At 38.5% G+C, this 19,752-nt stretch overlaps 1 protein-coding gene across 8 annotated transcripts in view; it reads left to right on the top strand.

The window, feature by feature from the left end:
- ATRX (ATRX chromatin remodeler) overlaps positions 1 to 19,752 on the top strand; it is a 140,981-nt gene that overhangs the window by 37,187 nt on the left and 84,042 nt on the right. For all 8 annotated transcript variants that reach the window (XM_073361133.1, XM_073361132.1, XM_073361136.1 and 5 more), the window contains 3 exons: positions 7,038 to 7,147; positions 9,842 to 9,909; positions 11,026 to 13,967. In XM_073361133.1, the coding sequence (XP_073217234.1) occupies positions 7,038 to 7,147; positions 9,842 to 9,909; positions 11,026 to 13,967 (3,120 nt within the window). The remainder of the gene's footprint in view (positions 1 to 7,037; positions 7,148 to 9,841; positions 9,910 to 11,025; positions 13,968 to 19,752) is intronic.

Below are 19,752 nucleotides of genomic sequence, written 5' to 3'. Positions count from 1 at the left end.
TGCTTATAGGATGAGGAACTCTAACCTGGGAGACAGTGACAGTGAAAAAGATTTGGGAGTCATGGTGGATAATCAGCTAAATGTGAGCTCCCAGTGAGAGACTGTAGCCAAAAGGGCTAATGTGATACTTGGATGTACAAACAGAAATATCCAGGAGTAGAGAAGTTATTTTACCTGTGTGTTTGGTGCTGGTGCAAAATTTCTTGGAATTCTGGGTGTCTAGTTCTGGTCTCCACAATACAAGAAAGGTGTTGAAAAATTGGAGAGGGTTCCGAGAAGACGCATAAGAATAACTGAAGGATTGGAAAACATGAGACTAAAGGAATCATGCTTTTAGTGATGGTTAACTGGTAACTAGATCACAATCTGTAATTACCTAAATAAGGAAGATACATTTGTTACTAGAGTGATCTTCCTTCTAGCATACAAAGGCAAACTAGTATCTAGTGGCTGGAAGTTGAAGCTAAACAAATTCAATCTCAAAATAAGGTGCACATTTTTAACAGTGAGGGTAATTAACCACTAGAACAGCCTGCCAAGGGTTTTGGTCGATATTCCGTCACTGGAAATGTTTAAATCAAGATTGTATCTTTTTCTAAAAGATGTGGTCTAGTTGAAACAGGAACTAATTCAGTGAGGTCCTGTAGCCTGTGTTATGCAGGAGGTCAGACTAGATCATCACAAAGGTCCCTTCTGGCTTTGGAAACTATGAAGCTTTCCATGGCTTGGTCTGCTTTTCTTCACCAGAGCAAACATTGGTTAGATATAGTTGTTTTAACCTGGAGAAAAGATTAGCAAATGTAAACTATCTTGTTCCAGGGCAGCCAAGGACCAAGATTTGGGTTTGCATGCTTTCCTGGTATGTTGTGGGTGAAAGGACTGTTACATGCCTTCTCCCTGTTTCATTTAGTTTCCAAAAGTCTTAAAGATAGGGCAGGGACCAGATTAATTTGACTTCTTCAACCTGGGTCAGTTAGGTATTCAATGCCCTTTACAAGCAATGTCTTGTCTTTTTTCTCATTAGTAATACATCTCTTATTTTAAAAGAACAGCAGCCATTTTCATCAATTTTTTTAATCTTTTCATCAGTCATCCTGGTTTCTGAGTACTTTACAGGTTAAACTATTTCATTTCTCTTTAGAGTTAAGAAATTTCTTTTTAGAATGAAGGAACCAAGGAAAACATATACTTTAAAAATTTCAAGAGTTTGCAGGTGGTTTAACAGTGTTAAAACCTAAGCTTTGTTCAATCCCCTTACCTTTAAAATAGAAAAGTTTGTATCATCAATATGTATACATTAATAAGCATCTTCTGCCTGCCATGTACCAATGGTGAGGTGATTCTACTTTTTCTGACCTCTGAGCTTTTTGGAGAGTCTTTTGCCCTCACACCTACACCATAAAATACAGGGAATATATCTGGACTAGAGTTTGTAATCCTGTTTTAATTTGCCATGGGTAAATGACGCAACTTTGTGTCCTGTAACAAACATTTGTGGAGCATCTAGATTGCTATTTATAATGGTGTTTAGTTAGCTGATTGCCTGTTAATTTGATCCAAGAAAAAATTCTTCCATTTCCTAGCAAGTTATAAGTGTTAGGAAAAAATACAGGCAGCATTATATACTGATATTAAATAACTATTACATATTATTACTTCAGGCAGTTCCACCATCCTTGTGGAATACAGTGTAACGGGGATTAGCCATAACCCCCTCTTCCTTACTAACATCACTTTCTGATGTTGTGGTTAACAGGGGGGCAGTCTTTGAAGAAAAAATGTTGAACTTTTGCCCAGAAATTTCAAAGGGAGGCTTACATCAATTTAATAAGAATGTAGGCCACGTTATTCAGTTTTGTCCTGGGCTTAGGTCAAAATTTTGAAACCTAAGTGCCTAAAGTTAGGCTCCTAAATTCTTGCTTAGCTACTTAAATAGAAGTGACCTTTCAGAGTTACGGAGTGTCTGCAGCTTCCACTGGAAAAAAATCTGCTCTTTTGTGTTCAGTTCACAAAGCATTATTCTCTTGAGTCTGGAGCAAGATCAAAAGATTGGTTTAGTAGGGGATTGCTTCTGTCCTTGTTTAAATAATACTTCTGGGTGAATTCTGTGTCGAACAATGAAAAATTCTGCACACATTTTAAAATTCTGCAAAATTCTGGCTCTTTTATTTGTCAAAATATCACAATACAGTCATGCCAGTTTCAGTTACTTTGGTAGTTTATTTCACAATACCTGCCAACAAGTATGTCTGTAACTGTTACAGACAATAAGTAAGATTGAGGGAAATTTTTTTTGACAAATAGATTCCTTACTAGGCATATTAATACAAAACTTTGAATAATTCATTTAAACTATAATACAGAAACATATTTCCTACACGCTTCAGAAGCAGTTTAAAGGCTTGGGGGAGTCAGGGGTAATGGAGGAGCTGAGGAAGAGGGAAGGAGCTTGGGATTGAACCTTGAGGGTTGTTGGATGTGGGTAGGAGGAGTATGGAACAGTTGAGTTTTTTTGTGGGGTGAAGGGATTGTTAGGAAGTCTTCCCCCTGCAGACTCTGGCTGACCCCTAGCCTCTAATTCAGTCAGGCACATCTGCCACTGCCCCATGCGTCCCTCTACCCTCCTGTTCCCATGTGGCCCTGCATCCCCACTCAGCCACTTTCTCCACCTATCTCCATGTGTCTCTGCACCTTCACTCATCCATCCCCTCCCCTGTCCTCGTGTCCCTGCACCCCCACTCCCATTCAGTTCTCCTCCCAGTCTTCTCCCCATCAGCCCTTCTGAACTGCAGTCTGTGACACCCCTCCCTCCACCCAGCAGCCCCATGTGCCCCATGCTGTCCATCCACTTATATCCTATGCCTCCTGACCTGGCCCCACAGGCAGGGTGCTATGAGGAACACAGTCTCTTCTGTTTTCCCTACGTGCAGCTGAGGCTGCTCTCTCGGCGCCACAGCAGCTCCTGGTCGGTGAAAGACGTAATTGCAGGACTTCTCCGGCAGAATGTATTTTCTGTGGAGAAAAAATATTCTGCGCAGGACATGAATTCTGCATGTGCGCAGTGGTGCAGAATTCCCCCAGGAGTAAAATAAGCACTCCCTTCAGAAGGTTACCTTCTGTTAAATGGAATTTTCCTAATATGTTGCTTCTGAAGATTCATATATCAGCCCTTCCTTCTTCAGAGTCTATAAATACTCAAGAAGAGTAAAGGTCAGAGAGTGGATAGAAGGGTTATGTGACCTTTTACAGTACCATTTTCTAGAATGCTCAGATCCAAGGACCCCATAATAGTTATGCAGTTAAAGGTTTCTTGGCTCCTGAGTGTGATATACAATTCCTGCACTGTGGTTCTGCAGCGGTAACACGTTTGGACAACTCAGTTTTTGGGGTAGTAACCTTCTGTTTTGCAATGTTTCATGTTCTCTTTATATGATATATTTAAATAGATGCCTCCAAACTGCTGAGTTTGGTGGTAGTTGTTCCTACAGAAATATCTAAAGGTCTAATACATGCAAGGGGTGAGTGGGATGTGGAGAGGATAGTTTTGCAGCAACTCTACAGTTTTTCATGTGTCTTCCTGGAAATTCTGTATGGTTTCACATTGGAATTCCTTCATGGTTTTGATTCCAAAAGATATTTATTTTATCTCAGAATCTTGTATGAACTAAGATGATGCATGGGTTTAACTGAAGGTGTGATGATATTAACGTCTGTAAGGGAGATGATGATAAATTGGTGCAGTGTCATATCTCTAGTTAAAATGGTGCAACTTTGTGTATAGAGAGAGCCTTTGTGTTCTTTGCTGGTGCTTTCTACTGTCCAGCTGATGGGCCAGTGATTGCTTTGTGTTGATTGCAAAACACTATAAAAACAATGCGGTGTTATGTAAAATTTTACATAGTGAGTAGCATTCATTACTTTGTGGAAACTTAATTTTGTATTTTTCTAACATATTTAAATGAATATAGTACTTGTGAAAACTGCCAAGTTGGTACCCCTGGAGGTGAAAACCCTCATTCTATCCATGAAACAAGCATAGCATAGGCTGAAGCAGTGCAGATTTTCCCCACGCTGACATGGTAGTATGCTTCCACCATATTTTGGAGGGACTATGTCTGTACTAGCCTCTTAACCTCTAGATAGTGTCCAATGTATCTTTGGCGGTCTTCTAAATGTGACAGTTTTGGTAATGTTTTGTGTGTTGTTTCCTGTCCACCGTGTAATGGACAGAGACTAGCAACTCATCTTACATTAAACACCAAGCACTCATTGGCTGATAATGACTTTTGACAACTATCATCTTGGGCCACATTTGGTCTTGTGACCTAGTTGTCGAAGGCTTTGTATTTCATTAGTGATTGCCCCATAACCATCTAGCTCCTGTCTTCCTTAACTATTCCTCCTTTCCCCTAAAATACAAGTTTTGGTTAAACTGAATGTTTCAGAGACTCTTGCTGCCTGCAGATGTACTGATAGACATGGCCTCACTTTCTATCTTGAAATATTTTTAGTAATGGTAATGTAAACGATTTGAGCAAGAACAGACCTTGTAACTTTATTTTAAAAAAATACTGTAACCTTGCAGTATAGCTTGAATAAAAACTAGCATAACATTCAGAATATTGATATAACCAGGTATTTATTTACCATGCAAATCTGGTGAAATTTCTGTCAGGATAGACAGAGTTTTGAACACACTGATATTCATGAAAATAGAACACTTATAATAGCATATGTAGTATAAAATTACTGACCAGATATACTAATGACAATATTCTTTGATTCAGATCTTGTCATGGTCATCCATACTACTAGTCTACAGTATTGAAATAGGCTGTATCTGGCACACACCTTAGTACAAGTGGAGGCTATTTACCTTCTGAGCAAGAGAATATTAAACATATACTTCATACTCGGCTTTGGCAGCCAGGAAACTTCTAGATGAAATTCAGGATTTTAATTGCCATTTTCAAAGTGGCACACTCCGTCAAGAGCTGCTTTCCACAGTTTGTATTCATATCAATCTAGTGAACCAAGCTTAAGGTCCTAAAGGATGAGGCTTGAGTGGACATGGAGTTCCTTGGAATTTTACTGCCAGAAATTTGAATTCAAGCCAATACCATTATATTATATAACATAAAACTACAGCTGTTTTCCTATTCTTTGGTTCTGACCTTTATAAGAACTAGTTTAGACACTATGGGAGGGATAAAATCTTCAGAATGTTTGAGGAATTACAGAAATGGTGCAACTGGCCTGGGATCGGTCAGGTCTTCATCTATTTTTTTTATAGATGTGGTGCTGAACAGGATTGTAAAGTGAAAATACCAGCCAAATGTTTCTTGTCCTCTTCCTGGTAAGCTGAATTACCAGTTGACATCTTACATTTTGTCAAAATTAAGGATAATATACTGATTCTGATCGAAATATAACCTACAGTTCTGTAAGATAAAACACCATAAATCTTTGCTTCTAGACTAGTAGTTGGAAAAAATGGGGTTGAGCAGGTCAAACTTGTATATCCTGTTGTGAGGTGTTCGAGACTCAAGTACTAGCATAGAGATTTCCATGAATAAGATAATTTATTTTCCTTCAATGTCAAAAATGTGTTTCTTGTTAGCCAAAGGAAGGAAAAGCCAAGAGTATATAACAGGGGCTGGCCGGAAAGCTGACTTGCTGTACCTATTTTACAAAACCCATCTTAAGCCTGAAGTTGGTTCAAGGATTTGAAATGCCCTTTCCATTTCATATCAAGTACTTTGTTCTAAGAATCCCAAAATATTCTCAAGTCTGTTAACACACACTGATGTACCCAGCAGCTGAAAATGTCTGACTCTGAATGAGATCTGTTGTTTTCACCTTTCTTTGTAAAGCTTTCTTCCTCTTTACTTAAGCCTAACAGACTCTGAGTCCATTTAAGGCTCTGTCTCCTTTTTCAAAATCTCTGAATCTTTGCCAATAGTCTGTATTTTGTTTTTGAAAAGTTCAGTAGGTTCCTGAACTCTTTTTGGTATTTGTGCCTGATTCTGTGTATGTGCGTTAAAGCCTTTAAACGAAGTCTCATCTCTTGGATTCACAGCCTCCTGAATTGATACAGGCAGACACGTTGCAGTTGACATAAGTCATCCTGCAGCCTTCTCCTGCTTTACTGCTTGATTCCAACTTAAAACAGTGGCTGTGGGGTTTCTCAGCTGGCTTCCCTTCTTTTCTTGACAGCATCACTGCTTATAAATAAGAATAAAAGTTGTTAAATGGAACAGTTTGTACTAAAAGACCACACTACAGGTGGAAGCCCCACCACAGCAAACAGGACTAAACCAACTGGAAAACTGGAGTAGTAGCTACCAATAGGATGGTCAAAGTGTATTTTGTCAAACTGTCATTTCAGATACAGAAAACATTTATAGATGACAAAATGAATGTGAACTTCCAGGACAGTGTGTTGAGCAGAATGGTCTGGAGGTGTCCTGTACAATTGCTACAAAATATTGCCTTAATCTATTTTTGATCTTCTATAATGTTTCACACAAAATCAGAGAGATTTTATTTATATTTTTAACTTTTCAAAGACTTGTTTTCCTTATTTCTCATTCAGAAATAAATTTAAAAATCTGAAGGAAATATTAAAATATTTATTTATAAACTGCCGTGGTATTTTATGAAGAAGAATAACTGAAAGTTGAGGGATTTTACTTTACAATGCAGGACCATGATTAAATGTATTTTTACTGACAGTTCAAGTATGTCCTCATAAAATAACAATTTAATCCAAGTATATAACCTCACCAAGGAAGAATTTTTTTTCCCCTCGATACATTTTATCTGGAAAGCAGATAATGGCCCAAAACCTCTTCATTAGCCTTTAAAAAAAGGTGAGTGGTTATAGAAAGCTTCCTCTAAAGCTGGGTGGTAAAGCATTAGAGTGGGTTTTGAAGTAAACAAATAATTTGACAAACCAAAATGTTGTAATAAGGAAACACAGTAGTTGTTCATAGATTTCTTTTAAAAACTAATATGTCATTTATAATCCCCTATAGAGGAAGGTCTGCATGGAATTGTAAGCTGTACAGCCTGTGGGCAACAAGTGAACCATTTTCAAAAGGATTCAATCTATAGACATCCTACACTGAAAGTTCTTATCTGTAAGGTATGTAATAAACTGTGCCTCCATGTGCCTTTTCATTTCTTAAAAAAAGTGATCTGTCACTACGTGTTCTCTGTGTATTGTTTTCTCTTGTTAGCCTGTTAAACTTTGCAATGTACATAAACAAGGAAACTGATAGCAGAAAAGGGAAAAGCAAGTATTAAAATGTGAAGTTACTTTGATAAAGCTTATACACCACAAATGTTTAATTTATTGTGGTTTCTTTGGAATTAGTTTTAAAGTGTTAATAATTTTGGAATATATCACGAAACTACTCTCATTTTGGTGTTTATGGTTTTATATGATATAATAGGGCTCCATATCAGTTTGCCTCTCCCAAGAGGCATAGCACAAAAGGCTCAGCACCAAGGTAAGGAAGAAGAGGTGACTTTAAGGACTCCTTTGCACTACTTGGAACTAGGCAGCTACCTGGAGTTCAAACAGCCCCTGATATAAATTAGATCAATGACAGGGTCCGCCCTAACTTATGGCAACTTTTCCACTGGTTGTGCAGCACCACAGTCCAGAATTCTGTAGCACTGACCACTGTGGGTAGATCACCTCCAACCCATGTCCATTCCATCATTGCCCCTACATTAAAGTCTTTGAAGGAGGCAGTGTAGGGTGGCCTATGTTGGCCCAATGCTGCCCCTGCAATGGGGGAATTCACCCATGCCCTGTTGTGTCAATTCTTTAAGCTCGTGGAGTCATAGGTGCTGACTGTGTGGGTGCTCCAGGGTTGGAGCATCCACAGGGAAAAATTAGTGGGTGCTCTGCATCCACTAGTAGCCAAGCTTCCCCCCCCCGCCCCCAGCGTGCTGCATCCCCGCTCCTCCCCCTCCCTCCCAGCGCTTCCTGGCCACACCCCCACCCTCCTGCCACCTAACAGCTGTTTGGCGGTGCTTAAGACTTTCCAGGAGGGAGGGGGAGGAGCGGGGACATGGAGTGCTCAGGGGAGGAGGTGGGGAAGGGGCAGGGACTTAGGGGGAGGGGGCGGGAAGGGGATGGGGACTTTGGGGAATGGGTGGAATGGCGGCAGGGTGAGGGTGGGGCAGGGGCAGGGCCAGGGGAGGGGTTGAGCACGCACTGGGAAGAGGGAAGTTGGCGCCTATGGGTGGAGTGACATGTAGGGTCTGTGATGTGGGCTGTATTTGGTCTTCAGGTTTTTCAGTTGGTCTAGTACTATATCCTTAAGGATTGACACACTGGATCTGAACTGAGGTCCATCTTGTCCAGTATCCTGACTCAGACAATGGGCCAATACCAGCTGCTTCTCAGGAAATTACAAAATCTCTGACAAAAGTAGGTACAGAATAACCAGTCCACAAGGAACATTGCTTCCAGTCCCATTGTAACTCTGAATAGTCGAGTTATATATATTTATTTGAGCTTAAGCTTTCGTGAGCTACAGCTCACTTCCATCTTTTTGCGGATACAGACTAACACGGCTGCTACTCTGAAACTAGTTTTATATATGCGTCCAATCTATTTTTTTAATCTTGCTAAACTCTTAACCTCAATTATGCCTTGTGTCAGTGAGTTCTACTGTAAGGTGATATTTACTTTTATCAGTTTTACATTTCCTTTCTTTTAAATTCATTGAATGCTGCCTTGTTTTTTAATATTATAAGAAGGGAGAACAGATCAGGAATTCTCTGTACCTTTCATTATTTTCTATCCCTGTGTCATTTCCTTTACCTTAGTTAAGAGACAAATAAGAAACAGTTCCAGACTTTTCAATATCTCATCATGGGGGTGTTTTCCTACGTCTCTTAACTACTCTTGTTGTCTGTCTCTGAATCATGTTTTTGCTATAACTTTTTTTGTCATAGGATGACCAGGTACTGAACTCTGTATTCCAGGCGAGGGTGCATCATTACTTTATACACACCACATGTGGATAGATCCTGAAGCTGTTTTTCAGGATTGTGATGACAGTGGGTACAAGTGAGGGCAGCATTTGGTCTACAGTCTTTTGTCAGCTCTTGTTCAAGGAAAACTGATAAGTCACTGGAGCCCTACTTAAAAAAAGACTGAATAAAGACTTCAGAATTTGACCTAACCAATTCAGGAACCGCAGTCATTACTATTAATCAAGTGGGCTTTTTTAAAAAGTTTTAGACTTAATTTCATAAACTCTGTTCCTGTACAAATTGTTGCGTTGCTAACATCAACAACAACATGAGGTTGAAATGATAGTTGCAGCTACACTGGGGGTTTTGTTGGTTTAGCTATCGTGGTCAGGGTGGGTTTTTTTTGTTTTTTGTTTCCTTCCACGCCCCTGACCAATGTAGCTATGCAGAGATAAGTGTAGACCAATACTGAATATAAAAAATAATAGTCAACTTGGAAGTTTTAGAATAAAAAAAACCTGTGGTCTTCAAAAGAAGGCAAACATATTTAATTTTCAAATAAGGCTTGTACCATTCAGTTCAGAAAAGTCATTGTGTAGGGGCTGCTGTGTCTTTAGAGTGTTGTTAAGATTAGTTACAATTTTGTAAACAGCAGGTGAAAATGAGAGAGAGAGAACATCTTAAAGGGGTTTCTAGTTTTCATTTATAGACAGTGATCTGAAGTTCTAAGAACATTTTAAGAGTCTGACATTCATGCATTCATTAGATTAAGTCATAAAGATTTATTAAATTCCATCTCACTTTAATTGAAAAAAAATTCCTTGTCCACCTATTTGCCTTGCAGACTTGCTACAAATATTATATGAGTGATGACATTAGCCGTGATTCAGATGGAATGGATGAACAGTGTAGGTAAGTATGTAAACACCACTATAATATTACCCACATCAATTAAAACAATAATGAAATGCCCACTGTCCAGCCAACAGACCCATAATATTATGTTGATATTTCAATTTTAAATTTTAGTACAAACTAGGAAAACATAAATATAAAGAAATCAAGTAATTAGCCCTTTTAGTTAAAAGTTGAATATCACATGACCTAAAACCTAAACATCAGTTTATGTATACTTAGTTAAGTTTCCAACACCAGCTTTATATATGTTTTCTGATCATTATCCCATAAATAGCATTTATCAGGTGGGCCACTGAAGCTCACTTTCCCAGAGAAAACTTGATATATTGGTCTGTAAACTGCAAACCCACTAATATATATGTAAGAGGTAGAAGCTAAAACCCTCATTCACTCTTATGTCATCAACCAGAGGCCACATTGTCTCATATTACTATCCAGATATGGTCCACTCAGAACTTTGCATTTGTCCAGTAAACCAAGAATAGGTTCATTCTATCCTGTTCACTTTCTGGTCTTTGTCAGACTGTGTGCTCCAGACATGTTCCAAAAAGAAAAATTTTCTCCTACATACACTGAGTATACACAGTTCAGGACACCTTCCTCCCCCCATCCAGTACCTCATGAACCCCTGCAAAATGGGCCTCAGTAGCCCTGTACCTGTGATATGGGTCAGAAAGGGAGATGCAGTTTGTATCATTGTATTACAAAAGACCATACTCTTATAATTCTCGTACTGAACAGGGAAGACTTAAGTTTCTTTCATGTGGCAATTTTTTACATTCTTCTGCCAGGCAAGTTCTCCTGGAGGCTAGGCAAGGGTTTTTGGAGCTGTACTTGAATATTTCTGGTTTTCTGAACTGTTAAATCAACGTTTTAATCTACTGCCTTTCAGTGTCTTTTTTGTTAATTATTGTGTTTCAGAAATGTTCTAAATTAGTAGATATCTGCTTGCCATCTTTTGAAATGAAAATTTTGCCTTTGATTAGTAACTTTTAAAATATTATAACTTTTTAAATCAAACTTTAAAAATGATCAATTAAACTTTGTCTAAACAATTAATGTAATTTGTTTTGGGGTATCATTTTTAACATTTCCCAATCATCATTTCAGATGGTGTGCTGAAGGTGGAAATTTAATTTGCTGCGACTTTTGCCATAATGCCTTCTGCAAAAAGTGCATTTTGCGCAACCTGGGTCGAAAGGAGCTGTCAGCCATAATGGATGAAAATAACCAATGGCATTGCTACATTTGCCACCCAGAACCTTTGTTGGACTTGGTCACTGCATGTGACAGTGTTTTTGAAAATTTAGAACAGTTATTGCAACAAAACAAGAAGAAGATCAGAGTTGAGAGTGAAAAAAGTAAAATATATGATCACACACTCAAATTTTCTCCAAAGAGAAATATTTCAAATTGTAATGGAGAAGAAAAGAAATTAGATGACTCATATTCTGGTTCTTTAACCTATTCCTATAAAGCACTAATGGTGCCAAAAGACATGCTTAAAAAGACAAAAAAACTGGTTGAGACCACAACTAATATGAATGCTAGTTTTGTAAGTTTTTTGAAAACGGCAGTAGAAAATTCAGAAATAAACTCTACCATACAGCTGCGTCAGCTGAAAGCTTTTAAATCTGTGTTGAGTGACATAAAAAAAGCTCATTTAGCATTAGAAGAAGGTCTGAATCAAGAGATTCAAGCTTTGGATGTTAAAATCAAAGAGAAAAATACCAAAGAGAAAAAAACAGATATTAAACTAGAAAAAAATGAGGTGAAAAGAGACGAAGGAAAGGAACGTGTAGAGTTGAAAGAGGACGCTGTAAAGTCAGTGAAAAAAGCTGTGTCAGATCAGCCTAACAATGAGCCCATGGACCAAAATGTTCCAGCAACACAACAAACAGAAAACAAGAATACTAGCAGTGAAGATAAAAAGTCTGAGACAAATGAAGAGCCTCAGTATGAACCTAATAGTACTGAGGCTTTAGACATGGATATTGTGTCTGTTCCTTCATCTGTCCCTGAAGATATTTTTGAGACTCTAGAATCGGCTATGGAAACTCAGAGTGCAGCAGATGAACAGGGCACTGGAAGTACAGCAACAGAGCTGGAGACAGTAAATGCAAATATAAAATGTACTACACCTTCAAAAGAAATTAAAGGAGGTACCAAGTTAAAAGCATCAGCTAAAGTAAGAAAAGAATTGTTTGTAAAACTGACTCCTGTTTCCCTTTCTGATTCTCCAGTTAAAGCTGAAGATCAAGACAGTAATCCAGTAAAGGGAGATCAGAATGCTGATGTAACACCCAAGGCAGAAAACTGTGATTCTGGAAAAGAAAATCATTACATTGGTAATGAACACTCACCTGAAAATGAAACTGTCCTCTTGGTAGAGGAATCTGATCTCAGGAGGTCTCCACGTGTGAAGACTACACCTCTGAGGCGTCAAACAGACATGAATCCTTTAACATCTAATTCAGAAGAGGACAGCAATGACGCATACTGTGAGAAGCGCAAGCAAAAATCATCAACCCAGTCAAGGAGAAAAAAAGATAAAAGAAATTCTTCTGACAGTACTACTGATCATCCTAAACCTAAAAAGCTTTCTAAATCAAAAAAAGCAGACATATTGGACCAAAGTTCGGATTCAGATGAGATGCCAGCAGTCCTTAAAGAAGTAGCCATGATGAGTCCTAGTTCCTCAGATATTGACAGCAATAGTGAGACATCCAATAATCAGAAGAATGGTTTAAATGATCTAACGAAACAACCAGTGAAGTATGAGAATGGAAAGCGCAAAAGAAAAAGCTCCACTTCTGGTTCAGATTTAGTTGCCAAAAAAGGCAAATCAACTAAAGGCTCCACTTCTGCAAAAAAGAAACGACAGAACCCTTCAGATTCTTCAAATTATGACTCGGAGTTAGAAAGAGAGATAAAGAGTTTGAGTAAAATAGAGTCTGCAAAAAAAGCCAAAAAGAAATACCCCAGAAAAGAAGAGAATTATGATTCTTCTGAAGATGAGCAGAATAAAAAAGGATCTACTAGTAAGAAAAAAATAAATTTGACGAAACAGCAGGTTGAATCATCTGATGATGCTGAGAAGTCATCCCCAGAGAAAGAGGAGATTAGTCATTCTTCTGAAGATAAAAAAATTAGGAAGGGGCAAATAGTCAATGAAAAGAAAAGCAGAGATTTACAAGAAAGAACTTCGAAGGCGAAGCATGACGGATCGTCTGATACTGAGAAATCATCCCTGGAGAAAGAGGAGAGTTGTCATTCTTCTGATGGTAAAAAGAGAGCAGAAGCAAAAGAAAAGAAAAACAGAAATTTGAAAAAGAGAAAGGTACAGAATGATTCTTTGGACGGAACTGAGAAGCCTGCAGAGAAGGAGCAGAGTTGTGATTCTTCAGAAGACAAAACCAAGAATAAAAAAGAAACAGAAAGTAAAGAAAACAAAAAAGAAAACTTGAAAAAGAAAAATTATAAGAAAGAACACAATGGTTCTTCTTCTGATGGAGATAAATCATCCCCAGAGAAAAAGAGTTACATTTCCTCTGAAAATAAGAGTAAAAAGGAAATGGCTGTTGAGGAAAAGAGAGAGAGAAATTTGAGAGAGAGAACATCGAAGAAGTTGCAGAATGATTCCTCTTCAGATGCTGAGAAGTCCCCAAAGAAAGAGGAGAGTTCTTCTGAAGATGTTAAACGGAATAAAAAACGAATAGAAGCTAAAGAAAAGAAAAAAGTAAGCCACAAAAAGAAAACTTCCAAGAAAGAACAGAATGATTCATTGTCCTCTTCTGATGAGGAGCCTTATGAAGACGATAAAAAAAAGAGTAAAAAGAGTTCAGCTAAGGAGAATAAAAAGGGTAACTTAAAAGTGGAAAAAAGAATTTCTAAAAAACAGAAGGATGACATCACCTGTTCCTCCTCATCAGATGAGGAAGAAAATGAGGACCAGAATTCAGCAGGCGATGGAAGCAGTGATGAGCAGAAGATTAAGCCCGTGACTGAAAGCTTAATACTGTCCTCCAACACAGGATTTTGTCAGTCTTCAGGTGTGCAAAGGTCTACAATTTGATTAGCATATTAATACAGGGAGGTCGATAGTATGAGTTGGGTAGTCATATTAATTTAATAATCTAGTAGTCCAAATGCTTAAGTGAAAATATCTGTAAGTGTGACTGTGCATTCCAAAATTTAAGCCATATTTCTAAAACCTGTTTTCTAATGTGATGTGTTCAGAAGTTTTGTGATGTCACTTGCAACCAGTTACCATTTGACTTGTGCTAACCTCGGCAAACAGCCATTTAACTTAATTTACAAATCACCTTGGACTTTTTATTTAATTTTAATACGTTTTCTAAGAAGGTATTTGAGAAACTGGAGCCATAGTCTGTAATACCATTGTAGGTTGGCTTTTATGCCTATTCTTAGTTGCTTTCGTCTGTCTAATGAATACAAAACATGAATTGGGTTTAGGTAGTAGAGAACAGGAGAGCTCACATCAGATCTTCTAACTTTGGGTCATGTAATGGAGAAGAGTATCAAGCCTTGTGGTATAATGTGTCCTTTGGAGAATTAGCTATAGTTTATGCATGTGCACTTTTTATATTGGGCCAGATTATCTGTGTGTCCCATGTAATAGATTCTAGTAATTTTATTTAACTAAAATGACATCTGTTGCTAAAGTCTATCAGGCTACTATTTATTATTTGAGCAGATTTTTATGCATTTTAAAAGTGCTTCTGAGAGCATGGGGGCTAATTCTTTTTCTTGCCCAGACTTGAGAGGAGGACCCCCTTTGATCAGCATCTGATTAGTCCTTTATTCTTTAAAAAATTCAGAGCAGCACAGCTGGAACTTCTAGGTTTGGAGAACCTAAAAATAAAGAGGAAGGGTGATCTTGAGGTTAAAAGGGCACTATCAAGTTTCATTTCCAGCTGAACAATTTATATCTATGGTTGTTACTAAGATTACTCTGAGAGAGAAACTTTTTTCAGACTGTTTCCATTGACATTCTACAGTACTTTTTTTCTGTACTTGATTTCACTGCATTATAGTTGATGCACACCCTTCCCCATGGCTTGTGAGACTGAAGCTGAAACAGAAGATTCAGTAGGCACAGAGCCGGCTCCAGGCACCAGCTTTCCAAGCAGGTGCTTGGGGTGGCATTGAGAATGGGGCGGCAGTCCGTGTCCCGCTGCAGCAATTCGGCGGAGCTCCGCTGCTCTTCCGGGCGCGGCGGCAATTCGGCAGCGGCTGCTTGGGGCAGCAAAATTGGTAGAACTGCCCCTGAGTACGCAGGAGTATGCACAGAAAGGGAAAGAATGGGGACAAGAGGGCATTGTTGCTTCTGGGTCTTCCTTCTCAAAAAAGTAACAAAAACAAAAAAAATTGAAAATGTATTTCAAAGGGTACTGAATCAGAAAATGTATGTATGTATTTATTTATTTAAATTAGATAATTCAGAAAATTCAAGTAGACAGTGTTCCTGTAAAGCACAGACCTCAGGAACTCCCAAGTTCTGTTTCAAGTTCTGCCACAGACTGACTTCAGGGGAATTACTGAACCTTTGTGTTTTGTTTTTCCCTGTATGTAAAATGGAGAGAATACTTGCCAATGGTACTTTATTCATTAATGTTTGTAAATTACTTTGAGATCTTTGGATAGAAGGCACTATAAAAGAGCACAGTTTTGTTAACAATATATTGAGCTATTGTTTTTAGAGTAGTTGTTATTGATACATCTTGTTCATATATTACTATTCCAATTATAATAGGGTCAAAATCTAAAACAGTTATGCAGAAATCTTGTAAAAAAGTTGATTTTCATGTACAGTTAGAGTGGAACTGGAACATGCTAATTTACCTAACAAGCAGTGGTGTAATGGATCTGAAGATTCGGTCTTATAGGGGGTTTTGTTTTTTAAATTTTCTGCTTTAGGGAGAGATGATAACATGCTCAGTGTTAATGTAGGAGCTTCTAATCTATCTAGGATCAATGGATTAATTTAACCATTCTTAAATTAAAAATGTAAGGCTCTTTGCTGGTCTCTTTATATAAAGAATTTAGACTGTTCAGGAAGTCTGGCAACTGCAGATAGTTCAAGAGACTTGTTCTATTTATAAGATATGTTCCCTGTTTGAAGCTACTTTGATTTGGAATCAGTGCAATTAACTCTGCTCTGAATATGCAGTAAGCAGAAGATCTAACAAAGTTTTCTGTACCGCTCTCTTGTGTTCCACCTCAAGAATACCTTAGAGAAGATTTGGTATGTTATAAGAGCTATTTAACACTGAGCCATTATCCAAATTCAACAGGTCATCTTAGGGTAACCAATTCTTCGAGTATGTGTAAGTATGGATTCCAGTGTAGTTTTGCATGCATCGCATATGTGTGAGATTGGAGTCTTTGGACTAGAAATGTCTTTTGGAGCCATGTATGTGCCCTTCGTCTACTATGCTACAGTGCCGGGGAGAAAGGGTGAAGCAGCTACAGCCCATTCCTCAATTCCTCTTGCCACCCATGGCAGTGACATTGAACAACGGTGCCTGAGTTGCTACTAATTTACATTTACTGATGATTCTACCCAACAGTTCTTATCGTGCCAGTCATCTACCTAACTAGTAGGAAATCTTAGTCTCCAAAAGAGTATTTTTTTACACTGCAAAACCACTACACAATTTGACATGATATATACAGTCTTTGTTAAGTAGAGGTTCAAAAGAGAAGGTGCTTGATATATAGCTCAGTATTGTGGAGCATTAATAAAAGATTTCACTATGCCTGACTTTTGCTAGTACTATTAGTCCATTTTTCAGTGGGCTATTAAATTTACACAAGTTCATGCCATTTAATATAAAAATGTAAAGAGAATAGCATTAAAGATATAGAATGTTTTTCTTCCTTAAATGGGCCATAAACTTCAAGACACTACTCAGACAAGGATTTACTGGTGACAAATGGAAACTTAATTATCTCAATGTCTGACAGCATTTAGGAATTCAAGCTTACATATATAGTAGAGGAGTATACCACAAACCATAATGGTAATGTACAAGATAACATCATTTCTGCAGCTTCACGAAAGTGCAAGGTGAAGCATTTTATACAGTTTAAAGAGAGACTCCTCTTCCCCAAATCCTTACATAAAATTACATCAATTAATCAAATAGTGATACCCTATAAGAAAAATGATTCATCATTTTGTGAATCATATTGCATAAATGATATCAAAGAATTGTAAAGCAGTAAGTAGCAGTGTAGCATAGGGCAAGTTTGCCCAATGATATTCACCCCATTATATGCACTGGCTTGCCTTCTATTCTATTCTGCTGTAATGCAAGAAACCATTAGGCCTATATCCTGTAAGATATTAGCTGGAGCATAAGTGTGGTTAAGTAGGCCATCTCCCTTAGCACAGATCAGCGGTTACCTTTAGATTTGGGGAACTAAGAAGAGTTTGCTCACCAGTAGGAGCTAGAATGTTCCAGTAAGTGCTACTACAAGGAACATGGAAGTAATAACTGCAAATCCACAAGCAAGGGATGATGGTATGATCATGCGCTGAAATGGTAGTCACGCAGATCAATATGTTAACATATAAAATAAGTACACCTTGGTATTATACTGGTAAAAAGGCTACATGTGGGCATATGAACAGATGATGCTAAGGCCTTGTAACAGGGCAGTCACCATGTGGCCCGGGGCTGGTCTTCTCTGGGCCTCTTCCATTGCCGTCTGCTTCTTTTCTACTTGACCATTCAACTCATTGGGGGACTTGTACCATTGTACACTGCATGACGGAGACAGAGTTGGTCCTTTTGTCCCCAACTAAGGGTGTGAGCATGCAATTCTAAAGCTTACACATAGAGTGACACCACAGATTACCCTGATCCTGTATTATCTTTCTTATGTGGTTTGGATCATTTCTAGCTTTCTCCATTATTTTAATAAAGGTATCTAAGGTTTTATTTTGCCCTCAGTGTGAGTATCCTTGTTACTCACACCAAGATGCCCCACAAAATATTGAACTCCATAGTGTGAATTCTGTGTAGTCTGATTCTGGGGGGAAGAACTTAATTGCAGTCAGATCAATTGGTCATTAATCTAAACATCAACCTTAAAAAGGGTCAGGCAACAATAGGAATGAGAGAGCGTCTGAAGCTTATACCTGTGGATTAAAAAAGGGTATTGGAGGTGGGGGTGGGGGGAGAGATTGAATCATATGGAAATGGTGGATGAGGCACAAGCACATGATGGCATGAAGTTACAAGAATTGGGTACTAAGGAACTTGTCCTGCTCCCTTGGATTTCTTTACACCTTTGATTCCCATGGGAATAGAATTGGGCCTTAAGGGACTTTAAGCAGAGGAGAAAATAATTTGTGTGTGGGGTGGACTTCTAAAGGAAGAGAAGCTTCAACTATTAAAGGTGACCTACAAGTGGAATTTAAAAGTGTTAAGGAAAAGTTAGCACATGTGACTCCATTTTGGTTTGGGGCCCACCATTGTTTAAATGCGAGCACATCATACACCAGGAGGAGTGATCCTTAGATACTGAATCCCTGTGAAAATCCTCCTCCTTGTCTCCAGTCTGCCTTGACTCCCAGTATCTGGTTTTTGTCAGTCTCTAACTCCCTGTCTCTTGGCCTTGATGTGAGGCCTCCCATTCTGATAATAAAAGTTACTGATGCATGGCTTTAGGACCATGCTGTGTAATTAACATACTGGTATAGCACGAGGAATGCACCAAGCAGGGATAGGTGGTAGATAAGACAAGGGTTTGTTTATTGGCTAAGGTTTCCGATGCACGAGGGCAACATGCTTTGCTAAAAAGTATATAACCTTTGTATAATTTGTATTCAGGGTCCCCCCCGGCTAGCAGGGGGGCACCACGCTCGAGCGTAATAAACTTAGTGTCTTTTGGGAACTTTGCAGTTGTGGACTTTGTTTCTGTGCCTCAGCCTAGATTCGAACTGTGCGTGTCCTACCAGGTGTAATTCGTAGCATTTGTGTGCGTGTCCTACCAGGTGTAATTCGTAGCATTTGTGTGCGTGTCCTACCAGGTGTAATTCGCAGCAGTTGTGTGCGTGTCCTACCAGGTGTAATTCGCAGCAGTTGTGTGCGTGTCCTACCAGGTGTAATTCGCAGCAGTTGTGTGCGTGTCCTACCAGGTGTAATTCGTAACAAAAGTAATCCACCAACATACTAGCAATATCTGTTGAAAGTCCCTACTAACCAAGCAGAGGGACGTATTGAACGCGAGAACTACTGACGCTTCACCCTTCTTTAGTAGGTCCCCTGATACCCAGTCCTACTGCTGATTGCTGGCTAGCTCCCATTCTATGGCAATGTTACATCAACTAGAGAACCTTGAAAGCCATATGAAGTAGCAACAAAGAATACTTACTTGACCACTTGTGGACCAGTTCCTCTTTTCATTGGCTAGACATCACTGGACAATCAGAAATTTGTTTTTAAAAAATGAATTTTCAGTGGGTAGATTGAATGTTCATAGACTATACTGGAAGTAGTTTAGCACACATTGCCGGATACTCTTGTGTCATTATAATTCCATTTGCAAATCAACTTTTAAAAGAGTTAAAAACATTTTAGGGAAAAATAGTGTGTGTGAACTAAAAAGGTAGGTGGCAGGGTCAAGATCAGAATGTATAGCTCCCTTCTCTCCTATGTAATTTTAAGGAAGGAAAAAATTTCCTCCTGCTTAAGTTGACTTCTGGTTTTAATAGATAAATTAGGTATATTAACTTCCTGCATTTGTGAAGTATGTTATATAATAAGCTGAATTTTGATATTGTTGCTCTAAGGCTAATCAGTA

Source organism: Lepidochelys kempii, chromosome 9 (genome assembly GCF_965140265.1).
Source record: "Lepidochelys kempii isolate rLepKem1 chromosome 9, rLepKem1.hap2, whole genome shotgun sequence".
In the NCBI taxonomy this organism is placed as follows: domain Eukaryota; kingdom Metazoa; phylum Chordata; order Testudines; family Cheloniidae; genus Lepidochelys; species Lepidochelys kempii.
The sequence above is the reverse complement of the archived record's forward strand: the minus strand, read 5'-3'. Positions and strand labels throughout refer to the sequence as shown.